Raw genomic sequence first — 21,405 nt, forward strand, 5'->3', positions numbered from 1 at the left:
CCTTGGGACTGCAGGTTTTCAAAGTTGGTGGTGTCCCCCTAGACGCATGTCGTGGCACTCCAAAGTGTTCGCGCGAAAAGTAGAAAAAGGTCTGCGCCTCCGCATACCGTTCAGCATGATAATACTGTTCCACCGCGCGGGGGGCTATACCATTGGCTGTCGAAAAGAGGCCTCCCCACCGTACATGCAGCCAGACTGTTGGCAATTCACTAAGTGTGCTGGCTGCTTATTTCTGCGTCGAACGGGCTGTTCAAATGTCCCAACATAACTCAAGAACAACATACCTATGCTGCTGATCTCCTGTTAAATATTTCACGAACCACTTCGGGACCCAGGTCCTCAGACATGTCGTTCTCCACGTATTGGACAGATACCCTGTATAAATCACATCTACACGACTCCAAATACTTTCGCATCGTTCACGTCGAGCCTGGCCAGTGGCGTGACCCACTTCGGTGCAGGCTTGAGGGATGCAAAGTTGGCGACGACTCTTCCGAAAGAAGACGATACAAAGCTTTGTCATACGTTTGGGGCTCGGCCAAGGTCAAGGAAACCATTCAACTGGACGGATTACCGATCCAGATTACCTTGAATCTAGCTTGCGCGCTGCGACACCTGAGGAATGTCGACAAGGATACACCTTTATGGGTGGACTCATTGGTGAGGATCCATCCCATCTTGACTCTTTCGCCTTGTCGGCCCGTGAAATCCAGCCAGCCATTCCCGCTAATGTTGGATTAGTGCATCAACCAGGAAGATCACACGGAGCGAAGATTCCAAGTTGGAATCATGCATCTGATATACAAGCACGCCGAGGCGGTCGTTGTGTTTATGGGTGATGGACGCTCCCACAGGGTCAGCCAGTCCCAGTTGAGGGAGCCGCCTCCATCTCCAAAAGTCAACTTGTTTGGTCATGAATCGGACCGTCCGTTGTTGACTGAGATGTTGGAAACATGTCAATCCACCGGGACATGGAAAGTTGCATCGACTCTGACCGCTGCCACCTGCGCGATGGGTTTGATATTGCTGTTCCCAAATCAGGAGAGCGTTGAGACAGGGCTTTTGGAGCTCATGAAAATGAAAGAACACACAAGGCTTGAAGTGTTTGAGTGTCTTCGAGGGTTCGTCGTTTCTCCGTGGTGGAGTCGGATATGGGTTGTTCAGGAACTCGCCGTGGCTACCGCCGTCACTGTCCAGTATGGCACAATCACATCATCCTGGCAATCCCTTGTCGCAGCTGCGGAAGTTTGGTCCATACCGAAGACGAAACAGCTGGCAAGAAGTGCCGGAGTCGAGCCAGCGAATATCAAAGTCTTCGCACAGTTCGCCAAACAGGTCATCGGCCTAGATCAGACTCGAAGGAGGTGGCACGCCGAGGGTGGGTCGGATCTTGTACGGCTTCTCCAGGAGTTCTCAGACCGTCAGGCCAGCGACGACCGCGATAAGATTTATGCTCTCCTTAATCTCGTGGAGGAGGACCAGCAGTACATACGGCTTGATTACACACGTGACGTCCTCCAAACTTACAGAGCCACAGCGTTGGCTCTCATCGGAAAGGGGCGGTCTCTGGCCTGCTGGGCAGGCGATCAGAAGCGAAAATTCAACAAAGGACTCCCCTCGTGGATTCCAGACTGGAGCACTGCTGTCGATACCGGAGACAAAGGTCGCATGGACCTTTATAAGAGCTACAGCGTGAACTGTGGGTGGACCCTTCAGATCATCGAGAGCGAGAGGGATTACTGGTACGCAGTCGAGGACCAAATGGAGCTGCTTATGTGCAGTTTGGAGATTAAAGCTGGGATGCTACCAGCGTCATTGAGTCCGTTCATTGATAATTACCTCATCCTACTCAGACGGCGGGTCGCATCACTACAGTCGTTCAGGATTGACCCAGATGAACTGAAAGATATAGGCCTGGATCACCTCACCTGGGACAGCGAAAATAAGGTCACACCAGACTCAACGCTGACGCACTTGAAATGGTGTGAGCAACATCAGATCTATCCCCGCTGCGGAGCCAAACTGCTACAGCGGTGGATAAGATACCTGGAAGCGCCCAGAGTTGTCGCCTACATGAGACCCGACCTTACCCTAATTGATGAACCGCCTGGGAACGCCAAAATGCGCGAAAGTCTAGGAGAGCTTGGTCCTGCAACGGAGGATGAAGCCTTAGAAGTAGCAAAGCACAACGCTCAGGGTGCCATAGACGACCTTGAGTCCATCATTTTGGTAAGCATCAGGTGACCGCACTTGGATTAAGCACACGAAGAAAACGCAGTTCCGCTCACACGCTTGGTTAAAGGGACCGACAACCATTTTGGTAAGATAAACTGGCATTCTGCGTCAATAAATGCCGCTATACAGATCTACTAACAGTCAATAATCAAGGGAATGGAAATCAGCTTGGCTATTGACGCAGTCATTAGCCGAAGTCAGCAACTTCCATCCTTATGTAGTGAGTGAAATGCTGTGTTTGTACTCGCCAGTTACGCCATGCAAAACCTTTCCGGCGGGTGGCATGGGCTTCTCAACATATTGTCGCTAATACGTGACAGAGGGTGTTGAGGGCATCATAGCCCCAGAAAAGCTTTTCCAAGCATCGTGCTCTTTCTTAGGCACGGCGTCCTGGTTGACGGAGTATCAATCCAAGCAAGCCAAGCCACTCGACTTGGACAATGGACTTAAGCCGTGTACGAATGCGGTGACTCCCGAGCGTGTCATGGCACTGCAATCAATTGAAGTAGACACTGTTACCTTCTGTGGTCCAAGACATTTGGGCTGGGCGGACACCGACTCTGGCTTACACACTCTCATCTCTTGGTTCCACTCTTTGCGTGCAGCGCTCATTGACCGACACATTGAATCGACAGAGTCCCGGCTGATTCGTATACCCACACGCCAGTTCATCAAAACTCTAATCGGCGGCATGTGTCGGTGTGGGGATTCTTATTCAGAGGCAGATGGGAGATCTCTTGGACCTCTTGAGGAGTGGCTAGGGCAGTGTCTGAAGGTGGTCGACAGAGGTTAGTCTTGATGGGAACTACCCCACCGCCAAACCGCCCAGGTGATGCACACATTTTAGTCGGTCGGGCGAGTTCTAACAATCACTGACGCAACCATGCACAAAGAGAAACGTGTGCAAGCGCAGAAGTTCCTGGACACTATAGTAGGTCATAAATCTTGCGCCCTTGTCGGCTAAAGACCTCGGGATGTGGGCTGACATGCTACAGAGCTTTGCATTACCTCGACCCCCCAGCCCATTCTTCGAAGATATACAGGTTGCGACGGATGGCCGCGTATTCTTTATGACCCAGAACAATTCCATGGGCCTTGGGCCTGCATCCATGCAGAAGGGAGACACGATACACATCCTCCCTAGCGGCCGTGCGCACTTTGTGCTTCGACCGAAAACACCAGAAATCGCACCTCAGGACACGAAATACCCGGAGTGGGTGCAATCTCTGAAGTCTGACAGCTATGAGGTTATTGGTGATTGTTATCTCCATACGGACGACACGCCCCACAGTCGAGCACCAGCCCACCTGCAGGTCGAAGGATCACTTCCTTTCGAGTTTCTTGGCGCTCAGTATCTGGAGACAAGACAGCCAAAGTCGCGGACGAGGAAGACTATTTTGATGATCTGAGAATCGGAAAAGATATGAATTACTGGTATTGTCAAGACTACGTGCCTTCAATCTTGCATTCTAGTAGCAACAAAGTCCACCAAATCAAAGAAGCTCTTCTTGAACCTCCGCTCCTGCGTCGTCCTGTTGACGGTCTGGATTCCAAACTGCTGGTCAAAGCTGCCAAACTCCCAGTTGTCCATGAAGCTCCAAGCAAAAGCACCAGCCACATTTACGCCGTCCTCCCAGATAGACTTGAGCACCTCGCTCATATAGCTGGTGTAGTAGTTGCTGCGAGCCGAGTCGAAGAGCTGGTCCGAGAGGTCCTCCTTGGAAGACTCGCCGAACTCGGGGAAGCCGAACTCGGTGAGGACGATGGGGTAGCGGAAGGTGTTCCACAGCCAGTTGAGGTACGTCCGGAGATACTTTGGCGTGATGTACACGTACGACTGGGAGCGGTAGCCGATGTTCCAGCCCGTCGTTGTCTGGGTCGACTGGTTGACGCAGAGCGGGAACAGGGGGTCCGAGCGGTTCCCAGCGCATGCCTCGATGCCGTAGCTGGGAGGCGAGACGACCGTCGCGGTGTACGGGTCGATTCCTACGAAATCGGCTGTGCCGTTGATGTACTCCAGGTCTTCCTGCGTGAGAGGCACGTAATCCGGGAACGTCATCTTGAAGGCCTCTGGATAGTCCTTGCCCAGGAAGAGCGGGTTTCCGTAGGTCGCAATCTGCAAGTCGTTGAAGTGGTATGCGGCGTTCAAATCGTCCTCGTTCAAGGGGTCTCGAGGCACGCCGAAGTTGTTGTTGAACTTGAGCGCAATCTGGCCGGTGCCGTTCAGCTCCTCGCGGTAAAAGTGTGCCAGGCGCGCGTGGGACTTGATCACAGTATCAAAGCTCTTGCCGCTGGTACTCGATAGCAGTGGCTCGTTGTAGGTATACCATACCGGGACCCGGTCGGCGTAGTGCATCATGACGACTTTGCCATAATGGACGAATGCATCTTCAAACGTGGCGTTGTCGTAGGCCCCCGGTAAACCGAATGAGCCGCCAAGTTGGGATGGATCTCCCAGGAAGGTGAGAGGGGTGTCAAAATGGATCAAGGTCACCAAGGGCTGCATGCCCTTCTCCAAGACAAAATTGATCAGGTCATCGTAGTGGTCGAGACCTTGCTGGTTGACGGGAGATCCCTCGAGGGAGAAGGGCATGATTCGGCCCCAAGAGATGGAGAAGGAGTAATATTGCACTCCTATGGAGGCCAGCCGCTCGATATCTTGCTTGTAGAGATAATAGTTCTCATTGGCCACATAGTTGGGCGTCGTAGGCGAGATGAGCTCCAGGATCCCCGGGCTTCGTCCCTCATCAGCAACCGCTCCCTCGATCTGTGCAGCGGAGCCTGCAACTCCTAACTTGAAGCCCTTGGGGAAGGTGTAACAGTCCTGCGGCGTAAAATAATCCGGAGGTGGGAAGACCAACTCGCTCGTAGGAACCGGAGTTGGTGAAACTGTAGTCGAGTATATTCCCCTCGTCGTGAAATTGGGTAGTGCGGCACGCTCCCATAGGGCTGACCATGCTGCCTGTCCGTAGGGGTCCTCAGTATCTGTTGGAGAGGCCGTGGCATCGGGGTACCAGTTGCCCCATGTTGTCGTCGATAGGTTGGGCAACAGATGGCTGAGTGACTCGTAGGGAGGGGCATATGTAGCGGTAGTTGCAGATGGCACTAACGACGTCGCTGTCCGGACGGTCTCTGTCTGCGTGAAAGAGAATGTTGAGAACGCGTATGTTGGGCTGGCAGTCGCGTAAAGCGCGGAATCCGAGGACGAGCTACATTGAGGACGGGGCACAGTGCCGTTCACTGGGACGTAGACTTGTTGAGCAAACGTGCTACCAGCCACGCTTAGGAGGAGGAGGAGGTCCAACATCATTTTGTGATGACTATGACAGGAGAGGTCAAAGTCCTACCCAAAGGATGACCCAGAAAGGAGACAGACACAAGACTAAGGATAGTTTCTTGTAAGCTTCATGACATCTAGTCATCTTGCTCATGATATAGGTCCTCGTTTTCTTGCTGCGAGACTAGTACCCTGGCCAAGTTTGCCTAGATTATCCCATGATCGTAATTTCCTGAGTGCTCACGACGACGCAGTCATGCTCTCGACCCACCGAGGGCGAATGTCTCCAAGGATAATAGGGCTATTGACAAGCCCTGCTAGTACGAATACGTGCTTCCCCGCGTACCTGACGGCTGTTCCTCGGGCAATTTGGCCTGCTTTTACACTAGTCTAGTTAATTTGCATGGTTCGGCCGCGGCACTTTCCTTGGGCCCTTCAACGGTCATGGTACCGAGCAGAATGTGGAGAAGCGGACTCCCAGCGGAGAGGGACTTGGCATCTCATGGATGAACACCAGTTCATCGAGTCGGAATAACTGCAATGTTGTAGCGAGTGCTACTTTGCATGTGATTGATCACATGCTACAGTCGTATAGACCGGAGGCTTGATGTTGGCTGTATGGAGGATTCTTCTTGAAGGGCTTTTTCGAATGATTGCGTTCGTTAGGAGAGCCCCAGTCTCTAGTGTACTGCTCAGGTGCGATCTACTGTTGTGAGTGATCAGGGTAGATGCTATGGGATAGCGTCACTTCCCCAGATCTCCCCACAATCACTCCAACTTCATGGAGAATCTGCGGGGCAGTCATGCGGCGGTACAGAATTTGAGATCCACACTTTACATGGTTCTAGGTTGCGTTCCGTCCTGGATTACTTACAGGGACCGGGCCATGGATCATTGGGTCTCGGGGCCGAGACGGGTTCTATGAGGGTTCCGAGGTGCAAGCCTTTGCCAACTCGGAGCGTTTAACGGCGAAGCTACCGTCTACAGTCCTAGGTTGATAGAGATAAACCGATGGCTTATCCGAGTACTAAAGTATGCTGGCATTCCGGCGTGCCATCCACCGCCCTGCAGAAAACTTACAGAACGCGTAGACCCTCGTCAATCTCGCTGGCCTCACGTTAAAGAACCTTGAAAGTGCGGGGCATCGATCCGCGTTGTTATTCAATAGCTACTTCTCAGAGAGCACATCGCCAGTGACTACACTAAGGTCTCACGCGGAATTTTATCATCGCGTTGAAGCTGTTCTTAGTCGCAGAAGATCTCGTTCTTGGAAATGGAGAAGATGCCACCGGCCTGGCATAATACCTAGTTATTCGGTTCCGGCAAGTCCGCCGGGGCAGACTCCGTGATCACTCCCGAAGGCCACGATCACCCGGGAATTCCGATCCCATGGCACCAAATACCCCTAACAAAAACACCAAGGAGAATGGAAAGGGAATACATTTAATTTGGGAAAAACATCGCTTTGACCTTACCATCCTCAATCGAATCAACGAGAGATCGAGGCGAATTTTTAAACATATGTGAGGGGGTGGGGAGTAGCCAGGGTAGCTACCTAGGTAGTATTCCATCGTCAATAGCTCTAAATGGCGGTTGGACCTGACTTCGACTATGTCAATGTCATTCTTGATATTGTCTCTGGCTGTCTGGGTAAATTTCGGATCGCCTTATATACAAGTATGATTCCACTGTACTTCCCGTCCAATATCTTCCTCTTGTAGCGGAGCATCAGTCTGAAGATCTTTGACGCTACCATGTCCTGGGTACATAGGCTGATGTAGTAGCATTGTTTGCAGTGGGATGAACTGACTTCCTCCGCCGATCCTAGCCCCTTCCCATAGTTGGCAGCTTGAAGCTTCCAGGACATAGGTTCCGAAACACCTTCTTCGGGTCATACCTAGATGCCGTCTTACAGATGTGGCGTAGGAATTCCTGCCCGTAGCTCTGAAGAACCTCCTGACTAGAGTGAACGTTCGAAGAGCCAATTTTACACGAAGTGCTGGCGCATTCTCAACAGCAGCAGGTATTGCGCAAGGTCGTGACAACGCCATCACCAAGTGTAGGCTGATGCCCGACCCTGGTTGGAGTCCAAATGTTAGCATACCTGGTCAGGCTGAGTTAGATTTAGCTCCTGGGGCTTGCATATGCCCCATATGAATAACATGCATGTTACAGGCGTTTTGTTCTGTCCCCGCCTGATCTGTGCAATGTCAACGGCACCAAGCACGAGTACCTTGATATTACATGTCCCACGATGCAACAAGTACGGTACAAAAGCCAAGACTAGGTCTAGATAAGTGAAATTATGAGAGGCCAAGCTACCACGGAACTTGGTCTCTGGAGGTGGCAGCTGCAGTAGAAAACTACGAATACATAAAGCTATTGGGTCTGGGTCATGCAGCTCCCACAGACTGTCGCAGACCAAGTGACGTCTCAGGCTTTCCCAACCACCACACCATTTGACATCTCCAAACCGACTGGAAGCCCCTTGATGTAGTTGTCAGTATACTCTTTGTGCCTTCTTTCGGCCAGTCTCTGTTCGACGTCCTTGTACATATCGTAGCTGCAACTACAAGTCAGCAAGAGTTTCTTACAAAGTCAATATTGCTCCGGCGTTACACCTAGAACTTACGCATTCATCTCTTCGATTGTCAGTTTTGCTTTCTCATCTGCAACCTTGTATCCCTTGAAGTTGGTGTTACTGGAGAAACCTGGCAGATCTTGTCAGTACAAGGGAGCAATATTTTCTGATAAGCCTTTCACGCACCGATCCTTTCGTTGATGTTAGTCGCCGCTTTTGCTGCAGAGGCCTGGACCTTGGTAGCTCGCGGCAGCCGGATCTTCTCGTACACATCGAGGGCCTCAGTGACGTCGCCGCTGAAGTATGGCTTGCTGAACAGGATGCCTATCGCAGCTGCATCTTCAATAGCCATGCAGGCTCCTTGGCTCTGGTGAGGAAACATCTTGACATGGAAGTCAGCTCAAAGCCCAGGAAAGTTTTGATGTCTCTGGTTGAACGTACTGGGTGGCCTGCATCGCCGAGCAAGCATGTTGAGTCCTTCACGAGGTACGGATATGGCTGACTGAAAGTCGAGGAATTAGCATGTCGACCTCAAGCATCTTCAGAGATGGGATGCTTACTGTACCCACAGCCGCCAAGGCTGGATTTCAGCGCCAATGGCGAGGTGATCCCGCACTTGCTTATCCAGATGTGGGTATGGAGCCAGCAGTTCTTCGACGGGCCTATCCTCGCCACCCCAGCTTTGACTCGTGTAGTCGCCGGCCTCTCGTGGGAAGAAGCAGTAATACGACAGCAGCTTGCCGCCGTTGCATGGACTGAGCACAATCTTGTCCCACTTGCCCTCTTGGCCGCCCCAGTACTCCAAAGCCGCATCCTTGGAATAGTCGACGAGGCCTAGACGAACGGCATCTTCTGTCAGCACATTTGCATGCAGACATGAAGAGTCCGCGGGCTTTTTGTCTGGGGTCAGGCCGATGAGCTTCCGCACCACCGAGCCTATTCCGTCGGCGCCAATGATGAGGTCATGTTGAGCTGCGTGGCCATTTGCGAAGGTAACGGCGCCGGATTTGAGGTCAATATCTTCACACTGCGCGTTGAAGTTAGCCGGAGCCTCGTTATCACAAAATCGTTGAGTTGACTTGCTTTGTGGTTCACCATTAACTTGGCTGGCTCTCCCTCTCCCTCCTCTTGCAAGGCACAGTTCATCAACATCTTGTGCATGTATTGGCGATGGAACATATAATATTCGTATCCCCATTTCTCCTTGTAGTCATCCAGGCTGAAGACGCTGACCGGCTCGCCCGTTTTCCAGTCCCTGTTGATGAGTTTCTTCAGTATAACGGGGTCGCCCTGCTCGACGTCGACGCCCCACTCGTGCAGCCAACGGGCACCATTGGCAGCACAGGAAACTGATGCACCGACTTCTCCAGCGAAATCATTTCGCTCGTAGATGGTTACACTGTGGCCAGCTCGTCGAAGGGCAATGGCAACACACATGCCGCCAATACCGCCGCCGATGACACCCACATTGAGGTGACGCCACCCAGGGCTTGAGTCAGTGTGAGACCCCATGGTCGTCGTAAATGACTTTCTGGAATTAAAAAGGTGAGAAGGTGCTTGTGAGGAGGTGTAGTGTTGCAAAACTCGTAGTATTTGGTCTTGCTCAAGGTTGACAGTGTCAGTCAGTGGTATAATGAAGACTATCGTGATGATCTTGGATTCCATTATAATGGCTTCGAAAATCCTCCAACCCTTTCGATGCGGATAGCGGCATATTGATGCTACTGTCTTTCGGATGATCGTGGTTCATCGATCAACGCCTCCGCCCTGGTAGCCGCGATCAGACCCATGTCACCCAAGAACCGCTCTACCGCTGTAGAGTTTCAGTACTGCGGGTAATGTACCGAGTAACCAGGCACAAGGCCGCTACGCCAATTAGTGTCGGAGAAGGCGAGTTGCCGCATGAGTCGGCAACGGGAGAGCTTATCTCTTCCCACACCCGCTCCGAGTGTCGTCCTCCCCCACGTCCTCAAGACCCGCGTTCCACTTCATTTCAGCGCTATTATCAACCGCCGTGTATTGGAGGGAAGGCAACCCACAGCTCCGCTGCGGTAAGCACCCTTCTCATACCGTATATCGTACGAGACACGTCCCGAAAAAGACTACTCCAGTCCGGATTTCGCTTTGGTCTGTTTCGCCTGTGGGTCCTCTGCCCGGGCAAACCTCCGCGATCCCCGTTCCGCCGCTCGCAGCGACCGCATCGCCGGTTGGGCGTCGAATCTAGCCATGCCGCGACCAAAGGTGAAGCCGCAGGACAGGCAGCGCTCTGCCAAAGCGTGTGACGCCTGTAAGGCTTCGAAAAAGAGGTGTGATGCCAATCAGCCTTGTCGGTTATGTGTCAAGAAGGGAACCCAGGACACGTGCACGTTCACGCCGACGGCTAGGGACAGGCGCAGTCACCGCTCTGGATCCAAAACATCCCAGGCAAACTCAATTGCTGTTGCCCATGATGTCGCCACGGTGGACTTCGGTTCCGCGATCGCCGGGCCATCTCAGGGTTCAGGACCTGATTTTGGCGACCGATCTGTTACGTCACAAGACGCAGAGGGGGACGAAGTAGTAGATGAGGACGCAGACAGTGAGACCGACTACGTTCCGGACTCGAGGAATTCGGTTGAAAGAACAGATCAGCAGCGGCCGCTGATGCTGTCTAGCTCGAGTGGTGACAAAGGTACCAAGAACTTCCTGGGTCTGAAATTACAATCCACCCTGCTGCTTCTGATTGTCGTGCTTGCGAAAAGAAGTGGGCCCTGTCAGATGTATTACAAGTTGACTTTGCTGATGTGACTAGTCTTCGTCGGTAATACGGCAGCACTTTCATTCTTGCGCTTCTTGCAAAAGACACTGAAACATTATGTTGGGCCATCCGGGTTCACCGATCGGCAACATAGCCATAATTGGTTTGAGATGACTGGATCGGATGTCGATGGTGGGATCTTCTATGATAGCCTGAGTGAGAACGAAAAGAAAGATATCGTTCAGTGTTTCCTAGATGCTGTAAGTCAAAGTCACCCACGTGACCCATTGCATGATGCTGAGACCGCATGTGTATACAGTCAAGCGGGTTCCTAGACCTGTACACTGAGGATGAGATCACCGACCTTATATCCCTGGCCTCGAAACAACAAAACAACAACAACAGACCGCAAAATGCACGACGAGTTGATCAGGCAGCTCTCGGTTCGTTGTACCTTATGCTCGCTATCGGATATCAGGTCAGAGGGGGCTCGCGGGATGACCTCGGCCTTGCCTCTAAATATTTCAGCCAGGGGAGGAAAATGGCCTTCGAGAAAATGCTCGAAGATCCTACCATAAATCTGGCCAGGGCATTTCTTCTGCTCGCGTTCTATATGCTAGGAGCCTGTCGCCGAAATTCGGCATTTATGTACCTGGGTGTTGCAGCGAAATCTGCAGATATACTTGGGCTTCATGCCGCGGCAAAACACAAGCACATCTCGAAGGATGAACAGAATTCCAGGTGAGTGTTTTCCGTTAAAGCTCTGGGACTTTTCTAAAGTTTAGCAAACAACAGATTGAGGGTGGCCAAGAGTATTAGAGTCTTCGACATAATCTGCTCTTCAATTCTGGGAAGACGAGGTAGCGCCTCGTCGCTGAGGTTTGGAGACGTTACTACCGGTGATTTCGTGCAGCAGGAACCCAACACCACGCCTCATAGAGCCCTGGCACTCAGAGCCACCTACGAATCGTGTTCAATTCTTGAGACGGTGGTTGGCAAGTTTGCGGATGACGGAGTACTGCACTCTTCCTCCGCCCAGCATTTCCTTCAGCTTCTGCAAGAGTGGAGCCAGGCACTACCCGTTTCCCTCCGCCAACGACCCAAGAGAGGAGACCAATCTTTACTGAATGAACCTGGATATCGAGAGAAGATGATTGCCAACGTTCATGTTGCGGGAACATATTACTTTGGTATTATCCTTGTCACGCGGCAATTTCTGATCCAACATATCATGCCACAGTTGCATGGCAATTCGCCAAGAACAAAAGAGGGCCAGCCTCAAAATGCGAGAAGATGGATCAATGAAGCTGGTGCCGTGGAAGACCTCGCTCGCTCCTGTATCGGAGCTGCAATCTACATGGCCCAGATGTGCAAGGAAGCCATCGACGCTGGTGTCTTCCTGGGCAATATGTGCATTATCAAAGCATGGGTGTTCGCAGCCGGCCTTGCGTTGGGGTTTGCTCTTTTAGCGGACGAGTCGTCTGATACCGAGGCCCGAGAGGCGTTCCTCGGGTCCCAACACGTTCTCTTCATCATCGGGCGGCTGAGCCCGCAGGCGCGACAGTATCATAAAATCCTCTCCGCATTTTCCGACGCCATCGACAACTATAAGCGACAGAGGCGACGAGAAAGGAACGGCTCAGGAGTCCCTTTCGTTGAGCAGATACTGTCTTATGATTTTGCGTCTGGTGTGAGTGCATCGATACATGACAGTGGAGCCTCAGCCACTTGCAACGATAGCAACGCTATTGTTGTTGATACAGGGCAGGATCGCCCACAACCCCCCTTCGGCGCAAGTTCGGGTCTGTCGCAGCTCCCTACGCCAGACTTTAATATGGACGAGAATCCTGCCAGTGCCTGGGATGGGAGTGACAGCCTCAGCTCAATGAACATGTCTGACTTGTTCCCAGACCAGTGGCCATCCCCTGCAGACAATGAGCTCATGTTGCGGATTCTTTGGGATGGGTATACAATGAGTTTTGACGATCCTTTACAGCCAGTTGGGGCCCCGGAAAATAATGCCGCATGAATTATTTGGCTAATTAGTTGGCTTATGAAACGTGTAATGTACAAAATGAATTTGAGAGATCACCGGACAATATCTGATCCGGTATTCGATTACAAGAGAAAATGGCGCTGTCTTTACCCAATCCTGTAAGAACGCTGCATGAATATAGTGCATGACTTCAAGTCGTACTCTCCTAACGCAAAATCAAATTCATAATTATCGAGAACCTATAGCATTGGGGAAGCTTTATGTAGAGGTCGCTGCTGGAATTTTATAACCGTTTGAATAAATCAAAAGACTAGTTACTGAAATTAGTGCCTGACCTACGGCATGCATAACACCTTCAAAGAGCTACGTACAGATGTTGTTTGGTTTCGCTTCTTTCCGCATACGTCCAAATTCATACACGGGGCATTCATACAGTAATAAAAGCTCAAAGCCATACAGATGCCGTACCTAGGTACCTAGGTACCCAAGGCTGGATTTTGATTTCTCATTTAACAGCTACCTACTGATTGTGTGATGAAAGATAATTCTGTAATATTGTCCATTCTGCTATCTCGTACATATATGACTAAATCCAAGACCATTATGCCTCGCGAATCTCGAACTTGAACATTTCATTCGACGAACCCGCATTCCTATCCCTCATCTTATGAGCGGTCTCTATTCCCGCCACTGGTAGCCGGTACTCAATCTTTTTATTACCCGCATCTGCACCCGATCCCTCAGGTAGAGGATATGGGAATGGAAGGTATTCGGGCAGTAGTCCAAGCTGGCGCAACACACTGCTCTGGTCCCAAGCTATGTGCTCGTGGTATAGCCGATCACCGCGTATGTTTACGACGGCTGTGAAAGGGATCTCAACTTTCTTGTGCGTGGGAGGCACACCAGGGAGTCTGCCGAGATGTCAGTTGAGGACTCAGTTCTCAAGTAGAGCAAGGAGCGAATCGAAGCAGATAAACACACATCCAGTCGATCAGTTGATCGTGAGTGAATTTGAAAATGAACTCATCGATGATGCGGTCAATGCCTGTGGTCCGACTGATGAGTTCCAACTCGGTATCTGCGGAGTTGTTGAAGATGAAGTTGTGCCGGTAGAAATGTGAGAGAGCTTTTCGACCGATACCGCCCGTCATCTAATGCACCGCGGTCAGTTCATTCTGATCGAGGTCCTCCGATGAGATAATTACTCACAGTCGGTACATGGTTCACATATGGCTCTTGGACCATAGTGCTCATCGTATGTTCAACGGACCGGTCCGCAAACTCATAATAGGTATGCTCTTCCCAGATAGTCTCCAGGTCAAAATATGGACCGCCCATCCTCTCCTTCAAGAAGGTAAGGTTTCGTGTATGAGAAAGGTTTTCAGTGTTATAATGGAAAGAGGCTTGGAAAGGTGTAGCAAATTTGTAGGAGCTGGCGGTCGGGTAGATGTATCGCTTCGATGACGCATCTAACTTCGGCCTTACAGCCGGCGCTTTGCCAGCCAGATGGTATACTACTGGGATCGAGACATTGGGAAGAGACTCTGAGGAAGCCTCATCAGGTACGTCTGCATACACTGCAGCCGCAACTATGCTGGGGTATTTTGAAATCGTTGATGCCGTGACAATCCACGAGCCGGGCTCGTAGGCTTTTCATGCTAGTCAGACCGGCGAACAATGTCTACATTAACGATACCGACTGAAAGGGGCAATACTGACCAACTAGCCCAACTTTGTCCTTCGGCTCACATTTATCACAGTCTCTCAGAGCCTCAATGGCAGCCTTGATGATATGCCCCGCACCGGTGCGAAGTGCTCTAGTCTGAATCTCAACGACTGTGTATCCTTCCTCTGCCCACTTGACCAGCGGGGATGGCACACCCTCGTTGATCGCCAGTGAGTCTTCGTAGTTGTGCGTGAGGACGATGATCCCCGGACCAGTGCCAAGGCGACTCAGAGGCCGGAGGAGGGACACGCCCGGCATGACTTCCGAGAGCTCCGGGCTCGGAAGTGGAGGAGCGGGTTTGCTGATGTCGTTGAACATGGTGGAGCCGTGTCGACTATTCAGTCTCAATTATTGTGGATACTCTGATAGGACTGATGAAGAGGTATCCTTCCCCGTCGTTGATTCTGACATGGGTTCAGCTTTGGTGTTTTGTATTTCTTGAAGACTCCGCCCCTGCACGTGCTGACTCGGCCTTGAATGATAGCGTCGGCTATGGGCCTCCGCTTATCTATGATGGGCAGTCGCCTGGCGCATTGAGGCCAAGATCTTCACCATTTCCGGCGTTGGCGTGGGCGGTAAGTTGTCAAGCGTCCCATCCTGAATTAAGTTTGAGCTACGGGTGCGTTAGCCGCCGGGGCCCATGCCCGGCACTAGGTCAAAGGTTCTTCCCCCTCCTTTCAAGGCTACCCTGAGAGTTGAAGTACTTGTTGATCATACACTCATTGAAGAGCATTTCAATGTTGGCACCATCTCAATACACACACTTGAAGGCTCCGGATTCACAAGTTCTCAGCAGCCACTGAATAGAAAGTTGTGGAAAATATGTCTGAACCACTGCAAGATGTTCGCCCCATGTTCGAGCTGCGCGGGCGCAATTACGCTGTGACAGGCGGCGCGCAGGGGATTGGATTCGCAGTAACGCGAGCCATCTGTGAGTTGGGTGGAAATGTGGCTGTCATGGACATCCAAGACAAGCCCGTCGACGAAAAGGAATGGGACAGCCTCAGTCAGAAGTTTGGCTCAAAGACAATTTACATCCAGACGGACGTCACAAAACAGGAGAGCCTGAACGCTGCGTTCGCCAAAGCTGTCCACAAGCTGGGCTCGCTGGATGGATTGGTGCCTGCGGCAGGCATTGCCATTGACAAGCCGTTCATTGACCAGACGTGGGAGGAATTCACCAGAATACAAGAGATCAATGTTGGTATCTGCTTGACTCTCTTGATTGAAATTCCGCTAACCCAAACCCAGGTCAGGGGAACCTTCTTCGCGGCTCAATTGGCTACGAAGCAGTTCTTGTCACAGGGGAAAGGAGGCAGCATCGTACTAATTGCGTCGCAATCAAGCCACATAGCGCTGCCCGGCTAGTAAGTATAATTATCATTTCGTCCATATCTGGAAGGTATGACACGCGCTTACAGGTTACCAGTCGCATGGCAGCATATAATGCAAGCAAGGGTGGCATTCTGATGCTATCTAGAGCGCTGGCTGTTGAACTCGCGCCACACAACATCCGGGTGAACACCATCTCCCCGGGGTTCGTGGACAGTGATATGACGAGAAATGTGCGCGAGATGAAGAGCAAGAGGGAAGGAGATCAAATGTGGCTGGCTCCTCCGCTACAGAGACTGAGCACTCAGAACGATCTCACCGGAGCGGTGGTTTACCTGTTGAGCGATGCGAGTAGGCATACGACGGCGGCTGACATTCAGATCACCGGCGGCTTGCACGCTGGAACTATCGATGGTGTCATTAGCTACGAGTAACTGAAGATATTCGTGATATTGGTCATAGTTGAAATATCGAAAGGTTTCCACCTGCTTGTCTTGTAATTGCCCTATATGATCCCTAAGCTGTCATTCGTAACCCTCTCACTGGGTGAGTGAATATGCTGATGTTCATATTTACGGTGTGTCAGTGTTTTGGTCACTTGTCCTCACCGGAAAAGCATTGAGAACATTGGAGATACCCGCACTGGACTCGCAGGCAGCGAGCGCATGGCGTGATTACAAATCCCTCACGAGAGCATATGGCCCTTCATCAAAGAGAATAAGACCATCTCTATGCCACATGATTCTCTTATGGCATGATATGCAAACATTTTGAAGAGTCCTGCTTAGCTTATATACTGCTTGGAGAGCTTCCTCAAATATTAGTGGTATCTACTCACTTGCAGCAAATCTTACAATACCATTCCTGCCTTAGGGTAGGTGCCCCGATTACATAACTATTGGCAAGTGACTGGGTAGATGTATACATTCTAGCACTTGGTTTAAATACCAATTGTGGAATGAGTACCTTGATCACCATCAACAGTCTCGTCTCATTCCTTTTGGCTCTGATCTTTTTGGCACCAATCCGTTTAATCTGGTGGTAGCACCATGGGATTTATGTCAGTTGGTGGTGAGATTTTGGAGAGCATAGGATTACAGAGCATTATCTCCGCACATTTCACACTCATTGTAAACTATTCCTATCTATCGTGACAACAGAGAGACACTGGAATATAATATAGAGACGGCCCTTAAAGATTTCGAAAGACAGGTGTCAGCAAATGGATGAATCGCCCATGAGATAAAAAATAAGTCGCATCTATGTCATGTCAAAACCAGCTAGAAGACCACCAAGTTTTATGCCCATGTCGGGGCTTAATGGAATAAGAACGATGCATTCCAGCTTACACCCGTCCAGTATCGAGACTGTAAATTTTCTTAATACCACCGGTGAGAATAGCCTCGTCCTGTGCCGCGTGCGACTCATAGGTCTCGTTCTTCTTGAGATACCAGCCGACGGCCGTGGTCGCCTGGCCGCGGCTGTCGCGGAACTCGCTGTCGTCGCTGGGCCGCAGGAAATAGGCCACGCTGTACCTACCCACACCGTCGAGCGGCATGGCACGGTGGAGAGCCGACCTCAGCTTCTGCCCCGAGAGGAAGCGCAGCGTGTCGCCGACGTTCACGATGGCGTGGCCGGGCCGGGGCTCAACACTGCGCCACTGGAGCCGCTCGCCTGTCTCAGGGCAGACGAAGTTGACGGGGCAGAGGACCTGTAGGCCCCACTGCTGCGCGAATAGCAGCGTCAGCGACCCGATGTCGGTATGCTGGTTCTGCCCGAGCGACCCCTGCGAGAGGTCCATGGCTGGGTAGTGGATGAAGAAGAGGGAGCTCTTCGACGGTGCGTCGTTGCGGTGGTATTGCTGGAGGCTCTCCTGGCCCAAGAGCCCTAGCTTCGATGAAATGCAGTCCAGAAGAATCTTGGTGACATAGTGGCATTCGCTGTGGAACTCAGAGAATTTCTCGGCTCTGTCCCTGACCACGGACGGCAAGGCCCATCGGCCAGAAAGCTCGGAGCTCCCAATCTGCATCATCACGAGTTAGTGCCATTTCGCGGTGCCATGGAAGGCTATCTTACTTTTAAAGCTTCCCAGCCGTCTCGTGTTGCGCCTATTCCCGCGTGCTGGCCAAGTGGCTTGTATCTATTCAGACTTTAGCGTCAAGAAGCCAAATCAATGGTTGATAAGACCGTCTTACCCATGAGAATTACTGATGGTTGCCGTCTTCAGCTTTGTGTCCTCATCCTGAGAAAACCACTCGCGCATAGTCGAAGAAAGTTCTTCCAGATTTTGAAGAATATTCTGTGAGCCAGGGCAAGTAAGCTTCAAGTAAAAGAAGCCGACTTCCTCGCATGCTCGTATCAGCTTCGTCATCTCAATGGGATCGCGGTCCAGAAGGTTGGCAAATGTTATGGTCCTCAAAGTGGCCAGAGGCTCCCCTTGGGGGCTCACGTCAAAAGATAGGGCAGGCATTGAGACGGTGAGTTAAGTGGAAATTGACAGAGAAAGGCGAATGACTATGCGTTGATGGGTGTTAGTCGATGCTGGCGAGTTGAACAAGATGAACATTGGGCTTCATGGCGGCGGGCAGGTCTTTTATAATATTGTACGTGTGATTTGCTGCTCATATTATATAATTCAAAAAAGAATTCAACAACTGTTCTCACCGAGGCAGCTTCACTCGCCCGCTTGTATCTATTTTGCCACCGGCCTGACTCTATTTTGCTCGCCTGCCTCTTCTGTCTTTGAAGAGTTCGTCGAAGCAGTTGAATCTGTTTCACTTGGCTATGTAGCCAAGACACAACATTCTGACCAAAAGAGAAGAGGGACTTATGGTTTATGGGACCCATGAGAAATGGAAGGGTCTGGGTTGTCTTCTGTGCGACAATAACTAGGTACAGAAATGCAGGCATACGCTGGGATCTTCCGACCTCGGAAGTCATGAAGCGGGTGTCAATTCAGTGCGAGATATGTATAAGAGGATTGGCGAAGTCTAGGCCGTCATTTACATGGGAATGTCTGCAGAATGCAAGTAAGAGCAGACATGCTGCGAAGTGGAGAAGGAGGATTCAGGTAAATATGGGTCTAAAATGTTGAGAAAGTCTAGGCTGTGTAGCCTCTTTGCGACTGTAGACGCATAGCCAAGGGCTGACATGCTGAAAATTTGACATGCTGAAAATTAGCGACCGGAACATTTTGGTCGGCCAGGGGTGCGTTTGTAGGCGCGGCCACATATGGCTTTCTGCCGTATTCCGTCTTGGGGGTGGCGACATGAAGCGTTTAAGCGAGTCTAGATCACTTGATACATAGCCCGCTGACACCCGAACCTGCCAAGGCCAAGAGACAGGACAGTGGAAGCTTACCCGAAAGCCGTATTCACAACTCTCACCTACCATAATGGGATTTGTGGGGATCGGCTGGGCCACGTTCTAGCCAGAGCCCATGTTTTCTGTACACATAAAAAGTATTATGCGTTCCAAGGCCGAAGCCGGGTGGGCGGTTGGTTCGCAGGTTTATAACCAGGACTTTGTCGGAGCTGATCACGCCGTGTGTCCTGATCGAACAAGAATCTTTTTGATGATAGCGGAGAAGCCATTCAGTTAGCAATGCTTGCACACGAGGATCAGAATCTCCCGCCCAGGGATCGAGGCCGTGCCGCTTGGACAGTCCTCGTTGCCGTGTCTTTGTCGATGACCCTCACTTGGGGTGTGTACCAGCAATGAGCTCCGTTCTGAAACCTTGCTAACCATAGTTGTGCATAGGCTTTGGAAGTTGTTTCGGTGTCTTCCGGGAATATTATTTCCACAACGGACCACTGGCCGGCAATCAGCTTGTGGTTTCTTCTGGAGTAATCCAAATCGTGGGTGAAGCCTCTCACCTGCTTATTACGCCTAGCTGATATGGAGATTAGGGTGTGCTGCACATATTGCCAACTTTTCTGCTTCGATACCTCACATGTCAGCCTCAACATCAAAAGCCTATGATGTGGGTAGGCATGGTGGTTATAGTTGCGGCTTCACTCGGCGCTGCATTCTCGACCAAAGTAAGCTGATCAGCTATCATGTATTTGAAAATAGACTGACAAGCAGTTACGAAGCCCTATCAAGTCATTATTACACAGGGAGCTTTATACGGCGTTGGGAGTGGCCTGTTGGTGGCCCCATCTATGGCATATATTGACGAATGGTTTGTGGAGCGACGGGGACTTGCGAACGGCATCTTGTATGATGACCTCCTGACGATCCCTGCCACTCTTGATTTCATGCTAACGAGATGACTGTTACCTAGTTTCGGCTCCAATAACTTCGCTGCCGCGGCTTGCTCCCCCATATTCGCCATCGTGCTGCGGAAGTTTGGACCCCGCGCGCTGTTGATTGCCTGGGCCGTCATCGCGGGTGCGGGTATCTCCCTCAGCATCTTCTTCGTCCGATCAAGAAACACCACCCGTACGGCCATGTCGAAGCAGAATTTCTCTTGGAAGCCCTTTGCAAAACCGCTCTTTTGGCTTTTCGCGCTTTCTATGCTGGTCCAGGGCTTGGCTAACATGCTCCCTGCAGATTACCTGCCGAGTTATTGCACAGACCTAGGACTCCCTACAGCCCAAGGCGCCCTCCTCATCACCGTACTTAGCCTTTCGGGGATGATTGGCCAGTTCCTCCTCGGCCTACTTACTGATAAGATCGGTGCTCTGGTGCCACTCCTACTCAGCACCCTCGTGAGCGCCTTTGCCGTTCTTGTCCTTTGGGGGCTGGGCCGATCATACTGGATGCTTGTCATTCTCTCAATCCTCTTCGGTGCCTTCTCTTTTAGCTTTGTGGTATTCCGGAGCCACATGGCGGCGGCGGTTGTCGGAGACAAACTTCACCCGAACGAGGAGCTGGTCGTGTCCGGTGCTCTCCTGGCGACCCGCGGGATTGCTTGTATTGCGTCAGGATACACCGGTGCCGCAGTAGTGGGAGCCTCAGAACACCTTGGTATACTTCCCGGTTACGGAGCCGGCAAATGGCAGACTCTTATCATTTACGAGGGAGTGCTCATGTTTGGGGCTAGCATGGGTGCTTTGGGGTTCATCAGGAAACGCAAGTTGGGGGCAGAGGGCTCTAAAAACGCGGAGGACTCGGACCAGGGAGGCGAAGCAGTCACTGTGTCGGTCCCTGTCATCGAAATCGTAGTCGATTCAAAAAGGGGATGATATATGGCGTCATTGAAGCTGTGGTGCCGATCTGCTGGACTTTATAAAGCCTATGGTGTGATTGGGACACGGGCGAACCAGTTGGTACATCGTCACAGAAAGGACTCAGGAAGTACGCAATCAACAGATAAATACGGGAGATGGATTGAAAAATAAGTTCGGTCACGTTGGATTCTCGCTTTGGTTTCATTATTCTCCGGGAGGCAATGACTTCCACTACTGCTAGTTGCGGTGAAGTTTTTTTTTTTTTTTTGGGGGGGGGGGGGGGCTAATTTCAGAAGACGCAGAGGACTGTATTATGATGATTACATTGAATTGATAGCGCCCCCAAA

At 51.3% G+C, this 21,405-nt stretch overlaps 8 protein-coding genes across 8 annotated transcripts; 4 read left to right on the forward strand and 4 right to left on the reverse strand.

Annotated features, from left to right (window-relative positions):
* The first annotated feature begins 199 nt into the window (after nt 1-199).
* On the forward strand, nt 200-3,748 carry KVR01_000320 (uncharacterized protein). The gene is made up of 7 exons (XM_044790844.1): nt 200-660; nt 742-2,229; nt 2,303-2,320; nt 2,389-2,455; nt 2,556-3,023; nt 3,129-3,166; nt 3,231-3,748. Exons 1-7 carry the CDS (start codon nt 346-348, stop codon nt 3,642-3,644), a joined length of 2,808 nt encoding a protein of 935 aa, XP_044650269.1. The 5' UTR covers nt 200-345; the 3' UTR covers nt 3,645-3,748.
* KVR01_000566 (uncharacterized protein) lies at nt 3,692-5,542 on the reverse strand (the record flags this gene model as incomplete). Its single annotated transcript, XM_044791061.1, has 1 exon — nt 3,692-5,542. The coding sequence occupies one exon, from the start codon at nt 5,540-5,542 to the stop codon at nt 3,692-3,694; it is 1,851 nt and encodes a 616-aa protein (XP_044650515.1).
* Nucleotides 5,543-7,945: 2,403 nt separating this feature from the next.
* On the reverse strand, nt 7,946-9,605 carry KVR01_000714 (uncharacterized protein; the record flags this gene model as incomplete). The annotated part of the gene is made up of 6 exons (XM_044791197.1): nt 7,946-8,075; nt 8,145-8,223; nt 8,280-8,460; nt 8,535-8,595; nt 8,654-9,120; nt 9,189-9,605. The coding sequence occupies 6 exons, from the start codon at nt 9,603-9,605 to the stop codon at nt 7,946-7,948; spliced, it is 1,335 nt and encodes a 444-aa protein (XP_044650663.1).
* A 714-nt stretch (nt 9,606-10,319) lies between these two features.
* On the forward strand, nt 10,320-12,859 carry KVR01_001066 (uncharacterized protein; the record flags this gene model as incomplete). The annotated part of the gene is made up of 4 exons (XM_044790541.1): nt 10,320-10,671; nt 10,885-11,090; nt 11,150-11,571; nt 11,626-12,859. 4 exons carry the CDS (start codon nt 10,320-10,322, stop codon nt 12,857-12,859), a joined length of 2,214 nt encoding a protein of 737 aa, XP_044651015.1.
* A 568-nt stretch (nt 12,860-13,427) lies between these two features.
* KVR01_000959 (uncharacterized protein) lies at nt 13,428-14,870 on the reverse strand (the record flags this gene model as incomplete). Its single annotated transcript, XM_044791534.1, has 4 exons — nt 13,428-13,737; nt 13,808-13,977; nt 14,036-14,475; nt 14,546-14,870. 4 exons carry the CDS (start codon nt 14,868-14,870, stop codon nt 13,428-13,430), a joined length of 1,245 nt encoding a protein of 414 aa, XP_044650908.1.
* A 504-nt stretch (nt 14,871-15,374) lies between these two features.
* On the forward strand, nt 15,375-16,318 carry KVR01_001062 (uncharacterized protein; the record flags this gene model as incomplete). The annotated part of the gene is made up of 3 exons (XM_044783042.1): nt 15,375-15,752; nt 15,858-15,919; nt 15,982-16,318. 3 exons carry the CDS (start codon nt 15,375-15,377, stop codon nt 16,316-16,318), a joined length of 777 nt encoding a protein of 258 aa, XP_044651011.1.
* A 911-nt stretch (nt 16,319-17,229) lies between these two features.
* Nucleotides 17,230-18,354, reverse strand: KVR01_000905 (uncharacterized protein; the record flags this gene model as incomplete). Its single annotated transcript, XM_044785935.1, has 3 exons — nt 17,230-17,907; nt 17,961-18,024; nt 18,080-18,354. The coding sequence occupies 3 exons, from the start codon at nt 18,352-18,354 to the stop codon at nt 17,230-17,232; spliced, it is 1,017 nt and encodes a 338-aa protein (XP_044650854.1).
* Nucleotides 18,355-20,047: 1,693 nt separating this feature from the next.
* On the forward strand, nt 20,048-21,073 carry KVR01_000189 (uncharacterized protein; the record flags this gene model as incomplete). The annotated part of the gene is made up of 2 exons (XM_044793790.1): nt 20,048-20,103; nt 20,170-21,073. 2 exons carry the CDS (start codon nt 20,048-20,050, stop codon nt 21,071-21,073), a joined length of 960 nt encoding a protein of 319 aa, XP_044650138.1.
* Between the last annotated feature and the right edge of the window lie 332 nt (nt 21,074-21,405).

The sequence above is a fragment of the Diaporthe batatas genome (assembly GCF_019321695.1).
Source record: "Diaporthe batatas strain CRI 302-4 chromosome Unknown Contig00001, whole genome shotgun sequence".
Classification (NCBI taxonomy): domain Eukaryota; kingdom Fungi; phylum Ascomycota; class Sordariomycetes; order Diaporthales; family Diaporthaceae; genus Diaporthe; species Diaporthe batatas.

Bases quoted from the DNA above. Each gene is read 5' to 3' on its own strand.
- KVR01_000320 (XM_044790844.1), top strand. From the start codon at position 346: ATGTCGTTCTCCACGTATTGGACAGATACCCTGTATAAATCACATCTA. The intron at 661-741 runs GTGAGGATCCAT...ATGTTGGATTAG, and splicing joins CTTTATGGGTGGACTCATTG to TGCATCAACCAGGAAGATCA. The intron at 3,167-3,230 runs GTAGGTCATAAA...GACATGCTACAG, and splicing joins AGAAGTTCCTGGACACTATA to AGCTTTGCATTACCTCGACC.